General features: G+C 39.4%; 1 protein-coding gene across 1 annotated transcript in view; it reads left to right on the top strand.

The window, feature by feature from the left end:
- Positions 1-19,892, top strand: part of CCDC186 (coiled-coil domain containing 186) — a 34,534-nt gene extending 14,642 nt beyond the window's left edge. The window contains exons 3-16 of the mRNA XM_063163165.1: positions 1,257-1,383; positions 3,310-3,438; positions 4,359-4,571; positions 5,412-5,531; positions 6,094-6,198; positions 6,540-6,638; positions 7,424-7,510; positions 8,273-8,415; positions 10,768-11,023; positions 11,615-11,804; positions 12,810-12,890; positions 13,903-14,113; positions 15,132-15,351; positions 16,030-19,892. Coding sequence (XP_063019235.1) covers positions 1,257-1,383; positions 3,310-3,438; positions 4,359-4,571; positions 5,412-5,531; positions 6,094-6,198; positions 6,540-6,638; positions 7,424-7,510; positions 8,273-8,415; positions 10,768-11,023; positions 11,615-11,804; positions 12,810-12,890; positions 13,903-14,113; positions 15,132-15,351; positions 16,030-16,113 — 2,065 coding nt within the window. The 3' untranslated portion in view covers positions 16,114-19,892. The remainder of the gene's footprint in view (positions 1-1,256; positions 1,384-3,309; positions 3,439-4,358; positions 4,572-5,411; positions 5,532-6,093; positions 6,199-6,539; positions 6,639-7,423; positions 7,511-8,272; positions 8,416-10,767; positions 11,024-11,614; positions 11,805-12,809; positions 12,891-13,902; positions 14,114-15,131; positions 15,352-16,029) is intronic.
- The last annotated feature ends 889 nt before the right edge of the window (positions 19,893-20,781 follow it).

Genomic DNA, 20,781 nt, shown 5'->3' on the forward strand with positions numbered 1-20,781 from the left:
TGAGATAAAGAGTTTTACTTACTCATAGTAAACTCAGAGGCAGGGCAGCATTTTCAGCCATGGATCAATTACTTCCTCAGGGACAAGTGTTTTTATATGTGTGTATGTTATATATACATACAGAAGGCTTTATATAAAAACATGTCTCTTTTGGGCAGCTGCAATCATTTGACACTTGGGAACTCACCTTAAGAGTATGAAACTGCTGTGGAACATTTTGTGTTTGGCCCAAAGGCTATTCTGGGTTCTGTTTGTTTTGTCCCTTAATTGATGATCAGCAGAATTTCTTGTAACATCATTCTGGAAATAGCCCAGTTGTCTCCTGTGATCAGGTCTAAATATGTATGTCAGCAGCTGTGGCATGAATTAAGAATTTGTAATCCTGGAATATTCATTAATAGATTAAAAAGCAAATCACAGGTGCTCAGCTCTTTGTAACTGATGGTTTTGAATTCTTTATAATTTAGGAGACTAGTTTGTTCAGAGATTTTTTTTCAACAAAGGGGTGGATAAAGGGATAATTAAGTATCTTTTTCAGGTAAATGCATGCCTCTCAAAAATTTATGCATTTAGTGGCCTAAAATACCCACCATGTAATGGTATCTGCAAACATGTAAATACATGTGAGACTATTCATTCAGCAGTTCTGACAATGTAACTTCTGAGTTTTATGTTAGAATGTCAAACTAGGTCTGAGTTGGCTTCAAACAGCTGAACTGGATTTATTGCTGAAAATTGAACTTTATAAAGAGCATGGGCACAGATACGTGTTACCCACTTAGGACTTAAATCAGGATTCTGTTTCTTACCAGGTTGTGAACTTCTTGGGTACTCTGAGAAATCCATGAAATAAATAAAATTTCTGTGTTTTCAGACAAATGACTGGTGAGACTATCTGACTGGAAGTTACTGTATTTCATTATCTTAAAATTACTGGCATTTACAATTTCCTAGTTTCATAGAGTTACCAAATGTCCCATGTCATTATGGACCACAGCAACCCTAAAATGCTGGAAACAAGCAGTTTCCTCACAAGGAGGCTGCTGCTTGCTCTTTTGGAGTTAAGTTCCACATGCACAGTATTCTTTTTTTTTTTTTTTTCCTTGTAAAGCTTTCATGGGTTTTTTTAGGGTTTCTGGCTTCCAATAAAACTTGCAGATCGATGAGCGAAACCCATGTTTCTCGAGATTTGAAAACAAGCAACCAAAAAATCCCCGGTACTGATGTACTTTGTTTTTAATTTTTTTTCTTTACAGATTGATTAAAGAAAATAAAAAGCATCAGGAACTGATTTTGGAAATTTGCTCAGAAAAGGACAAATTAAAAGATGAATTGAAAAAACGAACAGAAACAGAAAAGCAGCACCTCAGCATCATTAAACAGGTACAGATAACAAAACAGAAGTGCTGGTTAGTATTTCACCTGTGTATAATGTCACTGTTGCCACTGTTGATTCCCATGCTTGTTATCCTAAGCTTTTTAAGAGGATAAATCTACTTTTGTATTCCAAGAAATTGTCTAAATGCCTTTAGTGAATTGGGATAAGCTGACTTTCTGGAGTCCCATCCCTTAAATGTTCTTTATCTGGCAGTCTCTGCTGTGGTAGTAGCAGGTACTAAATACAGGAATTTTCTCAGGGGCTTGTTAGAACCCCAGCAGGCCAAGGAGGACCATGGTGTGTGCATGGTGGAGGCTGCTTTTAGTGTGGGAGGAAAAGATTTCACACCAGGTGTCACTGCTTGGCTGTTATCAGCTATCTGCTGATGTCCCTGCAGCTGGCTGGCCAGCTTTATAAACTGATTACAGGTTACATCTTTGAAATCTGGCAAGAGAAACATTTAAAATACCAATTTCTGTTTGTCCAAGTGCTGGTGACTGTCCTGGTTGTCAGGTTTCTTTGTTGGTGTCTGCATCATGCAGAAATCTGTTCACAGAGCAGGGTGTCAGGCTTGAAGTGTTCTAGAGGAATATATTCATGTAGTATATTCATATATTCATGGCTGATTTCAGAGAATATTTGAAAATCCATGATGTGATTGAAAAGTGTTATTTTTAGGCTACACATGCTTGTGCCTGAATAAACCAGTATGAGCAACTCTTTCATTCTTTCTTGTCTGTATTTCCATGATAGCTCTGTCGTGAGTCATGTATGATTTCTTGAAGCTCTATCATGCAGCAATTGCTTTATTCCATTCTGAAAAAAATATTTGTGAGAGTGTTTGTGATACTACATGCTTGCAAGTGATTTCAGAAAATATTCTTTTGGACTATAATAGTTTTATATAGCTGTTGATAGCACTTGAGCTGTAAGAGACATTGCAGTGAATCATTTGCATTTTTCCATTTGTGAAGGTGGTGTTTTATTGTTGGAATTTCTCTGTAAATGAAACCTTGGCTGCACTCAAAGCTCTAGACAAACTGTACCTGCCTGCTTGTACATGTGAAGCTTTTTCTTTGGCACATGATGCATTTGCAGAGCTGAACAAAGTGTGGTCAAGTCATGGTGTGGTAACAGAAGCAAATTGGGTGGTTCTTACCTCTTACACAGCAGCTTGGGACTGCACAGAATGTACAGTACTGATCCTGGCATCCTGACACTTCTCCTCCAAAGCAAACAAACAAAACCAAAACCCCCAGCCTGGGTGAGCTGGCTTTCCCCTGGGACAAGAGGAGAGCTGTGAGGCACAATTTGAACAAGATTTGGGCAGTGTCACAGCCTTTGCAGCCACCAGGCTGCTCCTGCTGGATTTGCATGACTTGGCAGGGAGCACCCTCTGGGAAGTGTTCCAGTTAACACTGGGGATTATTCTTCAGCTGGATCAGGTCTCTGACTTGGTTCACTAGGTGGCTAAAAAAAGTGCCAGCATGATGACTAAGCTCATCTTTATTTGCTGAGTGATTTTTTCAATGAATTAATTCCCAGTCCATTTCAGTATGGATGCATGGCTGCTTTGCTGGCATGGTGAAGGATATGGCACAAGGATAGGAACTAAAGGATGGAAGGTGAGCTGCTCTTCTCTGGCAGCTCTGACTTGCTGTCAGTCTTATTTTGTGTAGTAAATTACTGTGCCTGGTGTTTTACTTGGTTTGAAGCATCTTCACTCTCACTGAAGATAAGAATTGACATTTTTCATGCTTTTCCTACTCATGCAAAGCTAGATGTTGATATGGGTGGTTGCAGCCTGACAAGTGTAAAATACAGGTAAATATCTGTTGAAGCGTCTAATTTTGTGTGAAATATGCCTGCCTCTATAAAACATGATCAAAGACTTATTTTCCCTATAATTATATAATGATGTTGTCTTTTAGCTGGAAGCAAGAATAGAGGAGCTTAATAAAGAAGTGAAAACTAGCAAAGACAGACTTGTAACTCAAGATGCAGCAGCCAAAAATACTATTCAGCAGTTGCATAAAGAGATGGCCATTCGAATGGAACAGGTAATTTGAAGAAACTTAAACTATTGTACATCTACATTACTGAACAAACTTGGTTCTTGTAGGAAACATATTGGATCACTAAATAAGACAGAATATTCCAAGATTGGATCTGCTAGTGTGCAGTTATATATGCATTTTGGATAACTGTCAGCAGTGAATTTCGAAATAGCTGTTAACACTTCAGAGTGCCTGATAACTCTTTTAAAAAATACCTATTTTTATATGTATTGAATTCAGCTCTCAAGGAAATCTCATTTTCTTTACCTGTAAGCTGAACTTGATTCAAAAGGAGCTAAAAGCTGACAGTAGCTTTTTTCAGACAGGCTGTCAAAAAAATTAATATTTTTCTCAATTCCAGCACAAAGCTTTTATTTTATCTTTATGTGTTACTGAAATCTGGGATTTTTTTCCTTTTTAATATCATACTATACCAAGTATTTTCTCAGTTGCATGTGTTCTAAAGCTCAGTGTCTGATTTTATTTTTTTTTCCTTATTTGAGGCAGAACTTGTTAGGTGTGGGATGGGGGGAATCTTTAAAAGTTAGCCACTGAAAGTGATCCAGCTGAAAAACAAGCCACTGGATAATGATTGTGCAGTTGGCAAGTTGGCATGTGGATGAAGGAAGAGAGAGTACCAGTACTGGCTATTTGCAGAATTTTGTTCCTAAATATTATACTTCTTTTCTTCTAAAAACCAAATTACTCATGTATTGATAACTCATTTGAGATGTTCAGCTGTAAAGATGCAGCTGTTACAATATTTATTGTTAAAAGTAGGAGTAATTTCAGTGCTTAAGAGGGATTGAATGTTTGTCAAACTGAAGCTTTTGAGTCCTGCCTTATGTTACTCTACTGCAATACTAAAAATACCTTAATTCTGAAATGCAAGGTCTGAATCCTTGTGTTTGGTGTTTTTCAAGGCAAACAAGAAGTGTGAGGAAGCTCGGCACGAGAAGGAGACGATGGTGATGAAATACGTCCGCGGGGAGAAGGAGTCGCTTGACCTCCGAAAGGAAAAGGAGGGCCTGGAGAGGAGGCTGAGAGATGCAAACAAAGAGATAGAAAAGCTTACAAATAAAATCAAACAACTTTCTCAGGAAAAAGGAAGATTGCACCAGCTCTATGAAACAAAGGTACTCCAAGGACTGCTGTGTGACTTGATTAAAAGCGCTGTCAGAACAACCTGATCACTTGTTTGCTGTTGTACTTGGTAAAAGAAACCTGTTCTCATTTATTTTCTGCTGCACAGCTGTGAAAATGTCTTCCTTCCAAGGAAAGGGGAAAAAGTGACTCAGTTCTCATTGCAATCTTTCTGAAGTTCCTTTTAATATTTCCCTGAATATTAATTTGTGAAACATAAGATTTTTTTCGTTTTTTTTTTTTTTTTTTTTTTTTTTTTAACAAATTTGAGAAGACAGCTTGTTTCAGTTGTCTAGATAAAGGCTGCAGTGGCATTAAACTACTGCAGTCTTTTTTTGTTGTTTTTTCTATTTTTTTACTCTGTGTTCCCTTTTTTTACTACTAAAAATTGATAATAAAGCAATAGAATTCTTCATGCAAAATTTTGCCACTCATTTTTAGAAAGCAGTAAGATTATTATTAAATGTTCCAAGTCTTTTGGTACTCCTTCAAAGCTGTTTTTTCAATTCTGTTTCATGTGGAAGATTCAAAAATTAATAAATGACTAGAAACTACACTTCTGAAACAAAAATTTCCTCTCTGGTGCTTTGTCTTTTCAGATATATAATATTAACATATGCTAACAGTAATGCAACCTTACCTTGCTGTTCTAACCACAACACTAATGGGTTTTTTTTTCCCCACTGGATTTAAGCATTATTAGGCATTCTGTAATATGTGCATGGTTTTTCAAAACCCAGACAATAAGAAAAAAACCAAACTTGATAACTGGAGTTTTATTCTAGAAACACTAGATCATTTAATTTTATAAAAAACCTATGAAATTTTCTCAGGACGGTGAAGCCACTCGACTCAACAGAGAAATAGAGAAATTGAAAGAAGAAATCAATTCTAATGTTATCAAAGTAAAATGGGCTCAGAACAAATTGAAAACAGAAATGGATTCACACAAGGTGAGTGAAGTGATGCTGATATCATTACATGAAAATATAGTCAGAGTAATGTACTTGTTACAGTATTTACTTTTTATGTACTGTTCCTAATGTGGTGTTCCTGTTTAATTTAAATACCTGCAGCAAAAGTCAGAATAGTGTTCTCAAATAGTGATACTGAAATGGAAATATTGAAAGAATGTGAAAGGAGGATGTACTGGGGCATTCTCTTTAATTTAGTCATCAAATTCTAATTTGTTGTTAAGTTTATGTTTTGGGAGTGGGTTATTTATTTGAAATAACTGTTATCTTAGTTTTTAAGTGATAGAGTTAAATCTGCTGTCTGAAAATGTGCATGGCACATAAACAAGAGTTCCTTTTATTGTGCCTTCAGTGTTGGGTCAAATGGAATTACATAAATTAACACCTGAATGGAAGCAAGGGGAAAAATAGTGTTGGACTTCTTGTTTTGTTAATTCTTTTCAGACTGAAAGGGCAGTTTTGTTATGAGTAATGTGCTTCTCAGATGAAGTAAATGGACTTTACTAGGTTTAACCTGTTCTTTTAATTACTGTTTTTGTAGGAAACCAAAGAACGCCTCAAAGATGCAATGACAAAACTCACTGAAGCAAAAGAAGAAGGAGATCAGATAAGGAAAAACTGTCAAGAAATGATAAAATCCTATCAAGTAAGCACATTTTCTCAAGAGGTCAAATTATTTAGTGCCTGAGTCTTCTTTTCATTTCTTTTTAGCTTAAGCCGTGGCAGGAAAGAATTATCCTGTGCAAGCTCCAAAGCTGAGATGAATAGGGATAGGTTTTTTACTTTACTGAAAACTTGTTAAATAAAAGTGAAAATGTTTATCTTGATTGGCATGCAGTGTGGGGGTCTTTCTTGGCATGGTCAGGATTATCAGAGGTGCACTTAGAGGAAAGACTCAGTGAAGTGAAAAGCTGCCTGTGCACTCGTAGAATAGAAAGGGAAACGTAGAACTCTAAAACTCTACTTACATTTCTTCAATCCCTTTAGGAGTCAGAAGAAATCAGATCAAATGAATTGGATGCAAAATTCCGAGTAACTAAAGGAGAACTAGAGAAACAAATTCAGGAGAAGTCTGATAACCTGGAGGTAAATATGTGTTGTGTGGAGTCCACTTTTTGGTTAAGAATTCCATGAAATTATAATTTTGAGACTCTAATTTTAAGCTGCTTACAGTTATGCCACGTTCTTTGGGTTTTGCCTTTTTTGGTGGTCTGATACTAAATCCCAGGTGTCTGCCCTCCAGCATTGCTTTTTTGGAGGATATCTTCAGGTACTACCTTGGATTCAGTTTTTATAAACAAAGTTAGGGGGAAAATAAGATATAGTGAAGGTGAAATAACTTCTCTTTCATTTATAAACATGAATGTTGCTGTAATTAAAAGCACAAATTCAGTTGAATCAGGCCTTTCCCTGACCAGTATTTTGCCAAGATGTATGCCAAGAAGAGACAAGGACCAGCCTCTGTTTTTTGTAGAGATTTGCTAGCCCCAAAGTGGAACTCTCTAATGATGTGTGTGCTCACAGCTCATCTGTGCACGTGCCCTCTTCAGAGGTGACCAAGAGCCAGTTTGCTCAGAGCTTTCTTAGGGCCTGTTGTGCCATGGGTTTGTGTACCTGAAGCCAGAGTGTGCAGTCTCACTTTTCTTCTCAGTTTCCTGAGAATAAAGAAGCTTTGAGGTTTTGCTTTCCATTCTGAAGAAGTAAACCCAGCCTTTGGGGTACCTTTTCTGCCTCAAGCCCTCTCAGCTGTTGTGATGGCCTGTATTGGCCTAGTTTTTTTTTTGTTTTTTTTTTGTTTTTTTTTTTTTTTTTTTTTTTGAGGTGCCACTGTACATTTAGTTTTCTTAATGAGCTTTTTACCTTCTAAAAAGGTGCATCATGCAAAAATAAAAGAAGTGGAAGACTTGAAGAGAACATTTAAGGAAGGCATGGATGAGCTTCGAACGCTCAGAACAAAGGTAAAGTGTGCTGAGTTGGATTGGGGTGGGGCTGAAAGCACAGTGCTGGGCTTTTGGAACAAAATACATTCCACTCCTAATTGTACTTTTACTTCTTCAGGAATAAACAGTGTGAGTAGAGATTGGCTGGCATGTGAGACTAGAAAGGATCTCTTATTGTTGACTTTGCATAGCCTTTTTTAGAAAGTAGGAGCTGATCTGTAACACAACAGTTCATCATGTGTGCCTCATTTGGCTGAAAAGTTGAGAAACATTTTAGATTTGTAATCCTGCACATATTTTAAATCTTCTAAATTTAGTTTAAATAAAATACTTGTAAGCTTCTCCTACCTGTGACAAAAGTTTTTACCTCTGGTAAGGAGGTAATGCTGTCCCTAACTTGTGGACAGTCTATAGACTAGCATGCCAGTCCCTCCAGAGCAGCTCAATAGGATGTGGAAAAAGGGAGGGAGACAGAATAAATGGTTGCCTTGGTAATTGGGGAAATGTCATATCTGTGGACCCTGAACCATTAGGCTGGTAAGTTTGAGCCTTTGGGCAAAACTAATGTTAATCATGCTTGTTGAATTTAATTTTGTTTGCTTTTCTGACTCTATTTGATCTGAAATACTTTGGGATATTGGTCTAAGTTACTTGGAACCACCAAAAATTAACACATGAACTTTGTACTACAGTCTAGATATGTGATCAGAATAATTTCGCTCTGAAGTTTGTGAAACTAAATAGTTTCTGGTTTTATTTATTTTTTGTTTTTCCGTTTAGGTAAAGTGTCTAGAGGATGAGCGCTTAAGAACAGAAGATGAGTTATCCAAGTATAAAGAAATAATAAATAGACAGAAAAGTGAAATTCAGAATTTGCTGGACAGAGTCAAAACTGTAGATCAACTGCAGGATCAGCTTCAGAGGTACAGCTGTGCATTATGAGTAATGATTTAAAGATTTTCTGAGATGTGGAAGGGTTTGTTTTATTGAAGTTATTGATGCTTTAAATTAATTGTAATTTGAAGAATGCCTGTCTTTATTTAAATCAGTGCTGCTAATATTGAAGATAACCTTGGTGGCCTCTTACAAACCAAGGGGATTGAGATTGATAAATCTAATTTAGCATCTCTCATTGTTAGAATAACAAGTGCCTGATTTCCAACGTACTCTACAGGAAATTGTCTTCTAGGTGTCTGCTCGGTGCTTATTTTATTGGAAGATGGAGGGGAGCAATTAAAATGGAAAGATAAATTGCTTTAAGATTGTGATGGATGAATGAAAGTATTTAATGGAAAGAATTTTACTTACTTGAGAGATGCTGTATTCAGACAGTGTGAGGCATTTGTCTTTCTAATGGGCTGCAATTCATTCTGCTGTGTTGAAGTTCACTTATTTAAGAATGTGAGAGGAATAATGTCAGGGGAGGGCTGGGCTCATGTACAATTCAGGAGTGTTTGAGCATAGTCCTGTGTCTGTGGGGTGCACATGGACTGGGATATACAAATGCTGGCCACTCTGCTGGTTCCACTGGTGCTGCATAAATGGAGATAGATAAATGTCAGATAGGCAGAGCCACCCCTGTGTCTGTCCCTCTCGTTCTGCTAAACAGTTTTTATTTATCAGTATAAAGTATTTCCATAATTAGAGGCCTTCCTCATGGCTTGGCAAATCAGCCACTTTCCATGTGCTGTCTGTCACCTGTATTGTCATGGTGTCCTCAGCCTTTCCAGGGAAACAGCTCTGTGCTGGAAACCAGTGGAGCCTGCACTGGGATCAGTAACAGTTATTTTTCACCTGGAATCTTGCCAAATTAATTAAAGTGACTGTGATCAAAGTGTGAAACTACAAATGTATGTTTCCACTTATCTTTTCCTCTAACTAATTGAGACATGCTTAAATATGTCTCTCATTCCTATTCAATTTGGTTTTTTTTTCTTCAGTATCCTTTCCATACAACATTTATTATCCCTACATTAAATTTCATGTTGTCTTTTATTTCAATTTCAGTGCAGACATCCTGGAATGTATAAAGGCTGTAGAATATGATTTTAGGTTGAATGCTGGGAAGAACTTCACCTGCAGTGTTCCCTGGTCTCCTTCATCTGCAAAATTAAAGGATAATCTAGACATCTCTTTTAGAATGGTCTAAACCTTTAATTTTGTCTGATCCAACCCTGACTGCTAGGCAGAGATTTCTCCTGTCATGATGAAACAACATATTTGAAAATGTAAAATACAGGCATACATGCAACCTTGTGGCACAGGTTTTTAAATGGGAGCTACAGGTGAGATACTTTGCAGCACAAATAACTGGGTCTCAGCTCTTGTTGGAGAAGCAAACAGTACAGGATTGTTGATTTAAAGTGAATTGATCCTCCTCATAATTACACTGTCTGCCAGGAAATTAAATTATATGTGTGCTCTTGCTTTGTGTAATTTTAATTTTAGTTTTAAATTTGAATATACACACTCCCTGTGAGAAAGGCGAGGTTTTTTCTGCTGATGTTAGAAAGTAAAGCTTTAGAAAAGGTGTATTAAATTCAGTGATGGAAGAATTAATGAACTAATATTGCAAGAGCAAATAAGAGGGAGGTTTTTAGTCTGTAACATTTTTAACAGCTATTAAATTTTGGAATTAATTTCAAACATTTTCTGTAGAATGTTGATGATAACTGAAGATGCAGCATTTTTTACTCTGATTGGATGTGGGAGTCTTTCAGTAGAAACAAAAACTTGTTCTGTAGAGGGAAGAAGTTGTTTTTGGGGGGAAGGAGTAGAGGAGTAAGACAGGCCCTTTGATTCAGAGCTGCAGGGCTTGGATAAGGACATGTCAGGAATGACCATACTGCTGTCCTAGAGAAATTCAAACTGCATTATTTCCCTGTTTCCTAAAGAGAAGGCCTCTTACAGATTGGCCACTTTGTTGGGTTTGCAAACCTTCCTCTCACCCACTATGTCTGGTTTTGAGGGTTTTGTCTGTGCCCTGGTCTGAAGGTCATATGGAGAAGCTGAAAATGGAGAGCTGGCCTTCCTTGAGGAGCTAATGCCTGAGTGTCCTCTGTGGGCTGCAGCAATCTGTCATTTCAGCACTGCAGGTGTTGTGAAACAAAGTGAAAACTCCCTTGACATTTAGAATGATCCAGTGACTAACACCTACCCCAGGGTCATTAATTGTTCCCCTGCCTTATTTGGACTTGACCTGAATGCTTTTACTGCAATAAACTTCGTATCTTTAAGCTCAGGTTATCCCTAATGTGATACAATTGTTTTGACAGAGATGAACAAGAAATCAATGCTTTAAAGGAAGAAGTAGATGGTTTCAATTCTCTGGTTGCTGATCTTCAGAAGGACATTGAAGGTAGTCGGAAAAGAGAATCTGAGTTATTGATGTTCACTGAAAAATTAACCAGTAAGAATGCACAGCTTCAGTCTGAAAACAATTCCTTACAGAGCCAGTTGGATAAGCTTTCTTACAGTGAAAGAGAGCTGCAGAATCAGCTGGAGTGTGTTCAACAGACTAGAGATGATCTGGTGAGTACAGTGGGCTTTTTGTTTTTGCTCCAGTAAGATGTCTGATGCAGATAAGGATGTAGCACATAAATGCCCCCTTGTATCTCCATTTACCTGACTGCATTTTCTCCTTGAGTTTGCCATTAGTAGCAGTGGGATTTGAACACCTCATGTTCCCAGGCTGAAAGAAATTTTAAGGCACACTGCACTGGAATGAGGGGGTGTCACTGTCTTTTTCTTTCTGTTTTTTTTTGGGAGCAGAGAGTTGTTTACTTCCAGATGAAGTGAAACAGACAAAAGGTTCTAATTTGCCTGTGAAATTTGTTACTGTAAATTGTTCCTCAGGTCCTGTTTGTACAATGAGATAAATGTAATTTTTATTAAACTTAGTGTGTCATGGAAGGTAATGTGACTTTGTACTGTATCATGTAGAAGTTCTGGAGGTAGATGAGGAATCTTACTATTCATGTGAAATGCTAGTGTTCAGCCTAAATAATAAATGTAAAGTGTGAATGATTCCCAGGTGAAAAGTGCAGTTAGAGATGTTGAGCATGCACTGTGGTTAGGATAGGATTTTTTTGTGTATGACTGAAAATCAAATCCCAATTTCAGGCCATCAAGTTACAGAAGGAGGAGAATCAGAGGAAGTCAGAGGTTGAGGCCCTGCAGGCTCAGCTGGCCTCAGAGCAGGAGGAAGTGTCAGCCCTGAAGACCCGTGTGGATGAGCTGAAGGATGACCTGGCTACCCAGAAGCGCAAGCACGCAGCCAACCTGAAAGACCTCACAAAACAACTTCAGCTAGGTGGGGATTATTTTCATTTATGAGACAGCCCTGTCTGTGACCCCCTTAGTGTCTGCTAGAGATTCAAGTCCTGTCTGTGTGTGTCCACTGCTTGAGTGTCACCCTTCAACCTCTCCCTGTCCCTGGAGACAATGACAGTGAGCAAGTTAGACCTTGTGCAAACTGTAGTTTCAGACCTTGGTGTTAATTTTCAATCTAAAATGTAATTTTTGAAGTGGGCTTAGACATAAAAGGAAATACTTATTTCAAAAGAGCTTAGTCTTTGTTATGATATATCTGACTACTGAAATGTCACCATAGGTATATATGGATCCTGGTCTGTGTAGGAGTATATTAAGAAGCTGCCAGAAGCCTCCTAGTTGCTGACTGTATTAGGAATTGCTGGTTATTTTTTTAACAGAACACTTCAGTTTTTAAAGGTGGATATGGAGAGACTGATGACTAATTTTGTCTACAAACAGAAGTCATCAAATACCCCACAATGCATTAGTAGAAAATAGATTTGAAGACAATCAGATGTGTTTGAAAGAAGAGATCCTTATTGGCACTTTGCAAGACAAGTTCCATGTCCCTTTTTGTGCATATAAGAACAGCTGTGTGCTTTCCCTCTTGATCCCTACTGAGTGAGTGGTGCTTCTGGCACAAGTACTGCTGTAGTGCCACAGTTAGGAGATGCTGGAACAGAGTTGCTGACATCAGTAGTGATTTACATGGCAGAACTAATCAAAAGTAAAATCAAATTGAAGTCTTAATGGTCCCAGTTAATCCTGTATATGACATTACCCCTTCAACTGGCAAACACAGCAGTGTGTAGGGATCGTGGTGGGTGTTACCTCCAGGTGCTGCTTGGGTTTTACTTTTAGTTGCTACCATTGGCTTTCAGTTGTCACATCATGTTAAATTAGTGCAGGTCAGAGATGATTACAGGTTCTATATGTTGGGTAACACTGTAATTTTTAGTTCTTAGTCTACTATTGCTAATCATCATTTTGTTAATACTTTTAGCACGGAGGAAATTGGATCAGATGGAAAATGGTAATTATGACAAAGAAGTCAGCAGCATGGGGAGCCGTTCCAGTTCATCAGGTAATGGAGCACATGGCAGGGCTGCCAAACAACCCTTCAGTCTTAACAAGGTTGCTCACAGTGTGCTTGCTCTTTATGTGGTTTGTGCATATGCAGTGTGTGGGCAGCCTCCCATTAAAACTGACAAAATAGCCTCTAAGCAGCAAAATGCACTTGACTGACTGCAGTTGTAGGTGCTTATTATGAGATTAAAGTGTAATGTTTATGATGTTTATATATTTTGGTTCTTTTTAAATACCTGCCTTTTTTATTTCATGGCTTTTATGTTTGGAGGGAAGCTCAAGAGGACTCCAGCTTATACATGCTCCTTTTACATGCTGCCAGAAGCAAAATAAAAATGAGCTGTGGCTTCCAACGTTGTTTAATTGCCCTATTGACAGTTGTGACTGTGTAAATGAGAAATCAATTAGCATCATTAGAGACATCAGTGGGTTTATGTAATATTCATTACTTTCTATCCAGTACAAGTAAAGGAGTGATCTTTAACACTGAAAACAGCACGTTTCCTTCCTTGATACCTTTAGGTTTTAAGTTGGGTTAGTTCTGTCCAGATGTCTGTAATCTCACTGTGTGAGAGAGACAAATGCTTAGAAAGAGCAGCAGAAAGTAAATACTGTGAGCTCAAAGTGATCAGTGCTGCATGTGTAGGGCTTTGTGAGTCTGTACAGTTTTCATAATATTGTAATTTTAGTTTACTCCAAAACTAGCATTTAAAATCCCCTCAGTCTTGTACAAAGTAAATGGGCATGAAGGTGTTTAAGTGGGAATAAGCATTCCTGAAGGGAGTGCACTTAGACCAGAGGCTGTGCACCCACAGGAGGGGACTGCACCGCTGTCCCAGCCTGTCTCATTTAAACACTGCAAGGATCCTTTAGAGAAAACCCCACTACCATAAAGGGAAACTGGCATCCTGGGGAAGGTATCCTCAGCTCCTGGCAGCACTGCTCTGCTGGGGACACTTCACCTGGTGTGAGCTGCAGAGGGGTTTTTACAAACACTGTGCTGTTGGCAGGGTCCCTGAACGCGCGCAGCAGCACCGAGGATCGCTCCCCCGAGAACACTGGCTCTGCAGTGGCTGTGGACAGCTTCCCAGAGGTGGACAAGGCTGTCCTGGTGGAAAGAATATTAAGGCTGCAGAAGGCACATGCTCGAAAAAATGAGAAGATGGAGTTTATGGAGGATCACATCAAACAGCTGGTGGAGGAAATCAGGAAAAAAACCAAGTATGTTCTGTGTTCTGTTCGTACAGGTTTTCAGTGTTGAGCTGTTGCACTAGACAAGTAAGAAAACTAATGGTCATAGTGAAAATGTTTAAAACAGTAAAAATATTGCAGTGACAGTAGATTTTGAAGATGGAATTAGTTTTGTGGGATTTTTTTCCCTTCTCTTTTCCCAGCAGTTATAGTAATTGCCGAGTTTTTGGCAATTAGTACTATTACTGATTTTTTTCAGTAGGAATAAACTGGCACAAGTAGGTTTTTGGTAGCAAAATGGTCAGCAGGTGGCTGATTTGTGGTGGACTGCTGCCACTGGCTAACAGAAGAGTCCATTCTCCTCATGTGCTTAAAAGGGTGCTGATTGTGTTTGTTTTGGAAGGAGAATCTGCATTATTCCAGATGGTACTCTGGTATACACATCAAACAAATGATGTATCTGAGCCAAAGCTGGTCAGTGGTTAATGTGAGAGACAAGATTCCACTTTAGTGAAAATCTCATCTTACAGGATAATGTCTGGAGCTTCAGTTAGGAGGGTAAGAAATGCTGGCATAAAGCTGCTTCTGGAAGGTGCAGTTGCCTTTTAGGAACAGCTCTTGCTTAATGAGTCCATACATCTCACAGAACATGATTACAGCTTGGGAAGACTCCTGAGAAGTGGCTTTGTATTTTTTTCTTTCTCATGTGTAGAAAGCTTAAGATTTCATGTCTGGAGTCCTTCAGCAAAGAAAAACAGACTTTTTAAATTACCTTTCTTGTCTCAATAGCTTTTCAAAATACTTTTAAATAAGTAAACCCTGCACATTGTATTGTCTTGGCTTACCAGCATTTCCTGTATCAGTGTTGGCATCTCAGGTTTTCCTCTGACATAGAAACTGGGTGAGTAATTTTTTACTGCTTTTTTGGTAATATAGTACTGCCTGAAAATAAAATTACTCATGGCAGGAATCTGAAGTTACTGCAGCATCTGACTCTTCTCTGCCTTGTAATGCTGTGATGATGTTGTTGGTTTATTTTTCACTCCAGAATTATTCAGAGTTACATCTTGCGGGAAGAAGCCGGAACACTTTCATCAGAGGCCTCTGACTTCAACAAAGTTCACTTGAGCAGGCGTGGGGGGATCATGGCATCTCTGTACACATCTCACCCTGCAGACAGTGGGCTCACCTTGGAACTCTCCTTAGAGATAAACAGGAAGCTTCAGGCTGTGTTAGAAGATACATTACTGAAGAATATTACATTGAAAGTGAGTAGCTGTGCCAGTTCTGCACATTCCTGTGGTTCTCAGGTGCTCCCTTCACTGCATGCTGTTAAAAGGCTGACAATGAGAAGTCAGCTCATTGTGATTTGGTGCCACTGGTAAGCATTGGGGTTAAGCAGGGAGTTATGTGACATGAGGCCATGTACCTCCAGTGTAGGACCCTCAGAGTATGCTGCACTAATGAGCTGCTGCTTGAAATAAGTTCTGGAGTGCCTGTGCCTTCAGCAGGGCAGGGTCTCTCCATGCTCTCCCCTGGGCAGGTGGGGCAGGAGCACAGCCTCTGCTCCTGAGACAGCACATCTGCTGCCAGGGAGAGGTGGCAGGCTGGAAAATGGAGTGCAGGCTGCCAGCTGGCCTGCAGGGCTCTGCACAAGCTGGAGATCTCTTCCTGTAATCATCATTCCCCTTGAATGCTAGGGGAGCTAACATTCTACCTTCTAGACATCCTGTAGAATACTGGTAACTGCAAAAGAGGACTTGCCAATAGCTTTGAGTTTCTTATTGAAATGAGTTTGTATTTTTCTGACTCTAATCATTTGCATTTGTTCTGGATACTTGAAAGTATCAACCTGCTGACATAAGCTGTAATTTTGACTTATTAGTGCATTTGTGCTGATGGACTCATTTCCTTGTATAACTTACCTTATCATTTCCCCCCCAAAGGAGAACCTGCAGACTCTAGGAACAGAAATAGAACGGCTGATTAAACACAAGCATGAACTGGAACAGAGAATAAAGCAGACATAACTAAAACTTCTGGGGACTAACCAACCTGAAGATGCAGAAAAGGCAGGTGCTACAGACCACTGTTTTACATTCTGCCTGCCAGCACAAGCATCTGGGTTTTTGCAGAAGAAGCCTTTGGCCACACAGGCTCACTCATGTGAGAGATCAACAGGGTTTGGCATCTGTGTGGTTCTGGCTACCCAGGACCAGCCTGAGGCGCTGCTGAAATTCACTGCACACTACGTTTATCTGAAACTTCTATTTCAAATACTGATGCTTTGCAGTGCAGACTGTTTGGAGTGAGTTGCCATGAGATTTTAATTTCTGCACTGTGTAATTAATCAGTCTCTTAATGACGGAGCTTGAAAAAAAAATAAAGCCAATTATGTCTTAGTTGCTATTGAACATATCCAGTGTTACTGAGCTTTAAGGGCTTTAAGACATTTATTTCCTTTCTTGCATATTATTTCTGATCTTTGGGTTGATTAAGCATTTTTGACATATGCATGGAAGAATGCTTTGTTACAAAATCTTGGGTTTTAAGTGGTGACCATGATATTGCATATTTTCTGCTTTAGATTAACATTCAGCTGCTCAATTTCTTTATTTCAGAGGAGTGAAACAACAGTAAAACTAAGGAATTAGAAAGTGTTCTGATTCAGTTTTTGAGTTCATGTAATTGAAACCAATGTCAGTTCAGCAAATTTTGTAAACTCTTGATCCTTAGACATATGGATCAAAAGAAGTCTGATATCAGATAATTGGTTAATAAAGTTCTCTGGGCTTCTGCATAACTTAGAGCATTTAGGAGTTTCAGCTGCCCATTGTAAATCTATGTGAGTACATGTAGACATGGTGATTGCATCTGCTTTCAAAGACAAATGGAAGCCAATAAATTTTCTTATTAGCTGTGGCTAGACCAACTAGTGACAATAATGGTAAGAAGTAGATCTAAATGGGATTTTAATAGTTGGACTGTGAAAGTGGCACAGAAATCTGTGCAACTGCTTGATTTTACTGTTGTGAAGAAGTTGGTGAAAATCACTGAAAACTGTTACTTAATCCTTCAGTGGCTGAGATGGTGATGGAGGAAGAGTATCAAGGTGACAAGATTTGGGTTAGTCACAACATCATGTTCACATTTTAATTCCAGGATAAGTAATGCACAGGATCTGAAATATCTTTATTCCAGCAGTAAATGCACAGTTTCTGTATCTATCACCTTTTGACCAAAATCAATTGATCAGATCACCCTGTAAATACATACTTCAGGTTTTTATTACATACTTGAACTTCCTATTGCCATGAGAAGAGTCAATGTACATTTACAATAGCAAAGCTTTAGCTACTTTAATCAAAAAGGGGTTGTGGGGAGAATCTGTGTGATTCTGCAGATACTGTTTGCATTGTACACCAAATGAGGGACCTGAATTTGGCAGCACAGAGGAGGATAATTGATCAGACATCTGGGTGACTTAGGGATGTGAACTCCATTTCCACATGCCACTAAGTTGCCTGAGCTTTGTAATAAAACAAATTGAGCAAAAAGCCCAATTTGATTTGAATAGTTTGGTTGAAGACAGTGGGACTTCCTTGTTAAAGATAGGCATCTCTGAAAATCCCTGTGGGATCAAGACCTGGTTTGTGGTCCAGAGAGCTTCAGGAGTCTGGGATGGCAGGTCCCCTCAGTGTCAAAGGATTAAATATTCCTTTGGAAAGGGAGAATGGGAGCAAATATAGTTTAAAACCTGAGCAAGTATTATATAGAAACTGCAAGCCTTTAATCTGGGTGGGTTTTTATACATCTATTTTTCTAATTCCTGAGAGCAATGATTATCTGAAATGTTAGGAAATTTGGGCCAGTCCAGTCATGGGACTACTTCTGTTTTACTGTTGTTTAAGTGATGTGAAGAGGCAAATACCTGGCTGTGCTGAAACAGATTTGTCACAGCTTCCAGGAAGCAAACAGACAGTTGTTCATGACTGAGCTTGGACCTTCTGCTGAGAGAAAGTACTTTAGAACAATTTGCATGCTAAAACATAGCTTAGCTCTTGTATGTTTGTGTTTTCATGCTTTAATGTACCAGATCTCTGGATGTTTTCAGGCATTGAGCTGAATGATTCCAGTATTTCAGTACCATGTTAATATTGTAATCTTTTATTGTATGTTCTCCAGGTGTACAGTGTGAATGAAGGAGGGGTGTGGTGCAGATGGAATCAGTGCAATGGCTTTGTGGAAATTCTTTTTTCTTTTTGGCATGGTTGTTCTCCTTTTAAGTTGAGAAACCTAGTTAGCTGTCCTCCTGCCCTGCTGAAATGCTGCTGGCTCTTTGTAGCACTAATAATTTCTCAGACTTTTTTTCCCTTGGTTATGGAGACACACAAAGCAGCCAAAATACCACGTTGTTTTTTGTGCACGGTGTTTTCATGGACCAAAGCTTCATCCACAGGTGTTATTTTAAACATATCTGTTAGACATGGAAAAGTCATTCTGGCTTGCGCATTGGCAGGTGACTCTCCAGTCACTTGTGATGAGTGCCTGATGGGGTCAGCCAGCAACTTGGCACAGGGATGTTCCTCCTTTTTGAGAGGCAGTGATGTATCAGCCATGAAATGTTGCTGGCCCTGCTGCCATGGGTGGCTTGTCAGGAGTGTGATGCTGCTGGTGCAGCACTGAGCACACTTTGTGTGCAAAGGTGTTTCTGTGGGGTGGCTCTCACAGGTGAGCACCAGCTGGTGCAGGGGTGCGTGTGAGCCTTGTGTAGCCATCCCATCCCACTTATCCTTGTTTTGGAAACTACTATGGACCTGAAACTGAAAACTGTCCTCAGATAAACTGAATTTTAGAGACAAACTGGTGAATTGATAAACTACTCATGAAGGCAGCCTGGAGCATGTAGCTACATGCCTGTCACTGAAATTCAGTGCCCATTAGACGTGGAATTGCCACAGGCTGCTTTTGAAAATTCCAAGCTTGTGGCTGGTTGTATTACAAGCTTAAACATCTGTTTCTTAAATACTCAGGGTGCTCTTTTCATTCAAACATCGCACAAACAGATGTTGTTAGAGGCCCTACAAGAAAGCTGCCTATGCTTTTCCACCCTCTGTAAAATCCAGCACTGTCATTGCCAGAAGCCAGACCCTCTGACCTGAAGAATGCAGTTTTGTGCTACAGAAATCACTGGCTTGTTGCCATACAGACTTGTGCAATATTTTAAATTATAATGTCCAGAAAACTGGATATTGATTTCTTCCTTGAACATTTTCTCATTATCTTCATTTGTTGCTGGCAACACCTGTAGTATCTCTCTTAAAATATTTTTAATTGCAACGTTTTGGTTCATAACTAAAAATAGAAAAATTTAAAGGCAGCATGTCTGGCTTCCAGTGCATCAAGTGTAAAACCTGAGTGTCCACATTCTGCAGAGACCTGAATCTAGGGAGGGGTCCAGAGGGCAACGCCTGTCCAAGGGGCCTTCACCCTTCCTGTGCCAGCAGTAGGTGGCACAAGGATTCAGGTGTTCCCTGTCTCACCTGTCCAGGGACAGGTGCCTGTGTTGCAGAGGGAGCTGGGTGGTATTTAGAGCTTTTCCAGATGGATGGGTGTTTCCTTCCCATTTTTGTGTTCTAACTGAAACTGTTGATTCTTCCAATCTATGTGTGTAAGTCCTGTATACAGAATGTCTTGTTGATTTCATTTTGTAGATACCTGTTTCTGTATAAAGTTTTCAAAGGTATTGCTATACCTTATGTATATACTGTACTTTGAAATAATAAACATACAAATGTATGAAAGCCTACTTTGGGTCTGATTTGTCCCACTATGGTGTTTGGAGGTCTTCTTACTAACAGAATGGGACTGCTGGGATGTTACGTGAGCTTTTATTGCAGCATCAGCCTCATTACATAGTTGAGACAACAGAAAGATGGCAAAAGCTCATGTGCAACCAGCAGCAGCTGAAGATTTCTTTGTTATGGAGCTTTTAAAAAACTTTCTGACCATTGCTAAAGCTTACAGACAGTTGTTTAGCCAATTACTAAAAGTACAGGTACACCTGCTTCACACAGTGCTTACTTGTCTTCTTTCTATTAACAACATACAATACTTCATTATTAAGTGATGAAGTAAGCTTAATTAAGTAAGCTTAAAACATTCTACTATTTTACTAAGCATATTTTTCTGCAGTCTTAAGGTCTATCTTAGCTAAGCCTAAAACTCAAGCTATTGTTTCCTGTTCTTACTATACTCTTGTAACTTTTTCTGCTTTCAGACTTTGCAGCTGCTTCTAGTTCTGAGTTTTCTGTTCGTTCTATTTCTAAGACCTGCTTTCCCAACTTCCTAAAAATCTTACACCAAAGCCCTTCTCGTTCCCCTCGGGTGGGTCTGTCTGTGCCCAGGAAATGCGAGCGGTGCTGCAGTTCTGCCCCAGCCCTGCTTGCCGATTGCACCCGCTAAACAGGAGGTGGCAGTGCCTCTTCTCCGGTGCTGCCGGTGAGGAGCAGCCGAGCCCGGGAAAACACCTCTCGCACTGCTGTTCATCCCTTGGGAATTGCGCGGGACAGGCGACAGATGTGCTGCAGATGTCCCTGCCAGTGCCCTCGGTGCTTTCCCCTTCCATAACCTGAATTTTGGGAGTCCCACAATCCCAGCAGCCAGGACTGGTTCCTTGGCTGCAGCTCCACATTTGC

Source organism: Melospiza melodia, chromosome 9 (assembly GCF_035770615.1).
Source record: "Melospiza melodia melodia isolate bMelMel2 chromosome 9, bMelMel2.pri, whole genome shotgun sequence".
NCBI classification, from domain to species: Eukaryota; Metazoa; Chordata; class Aves; order Passeriformes; family Passerellidae; genus Melospiza; species Melospiza melodia.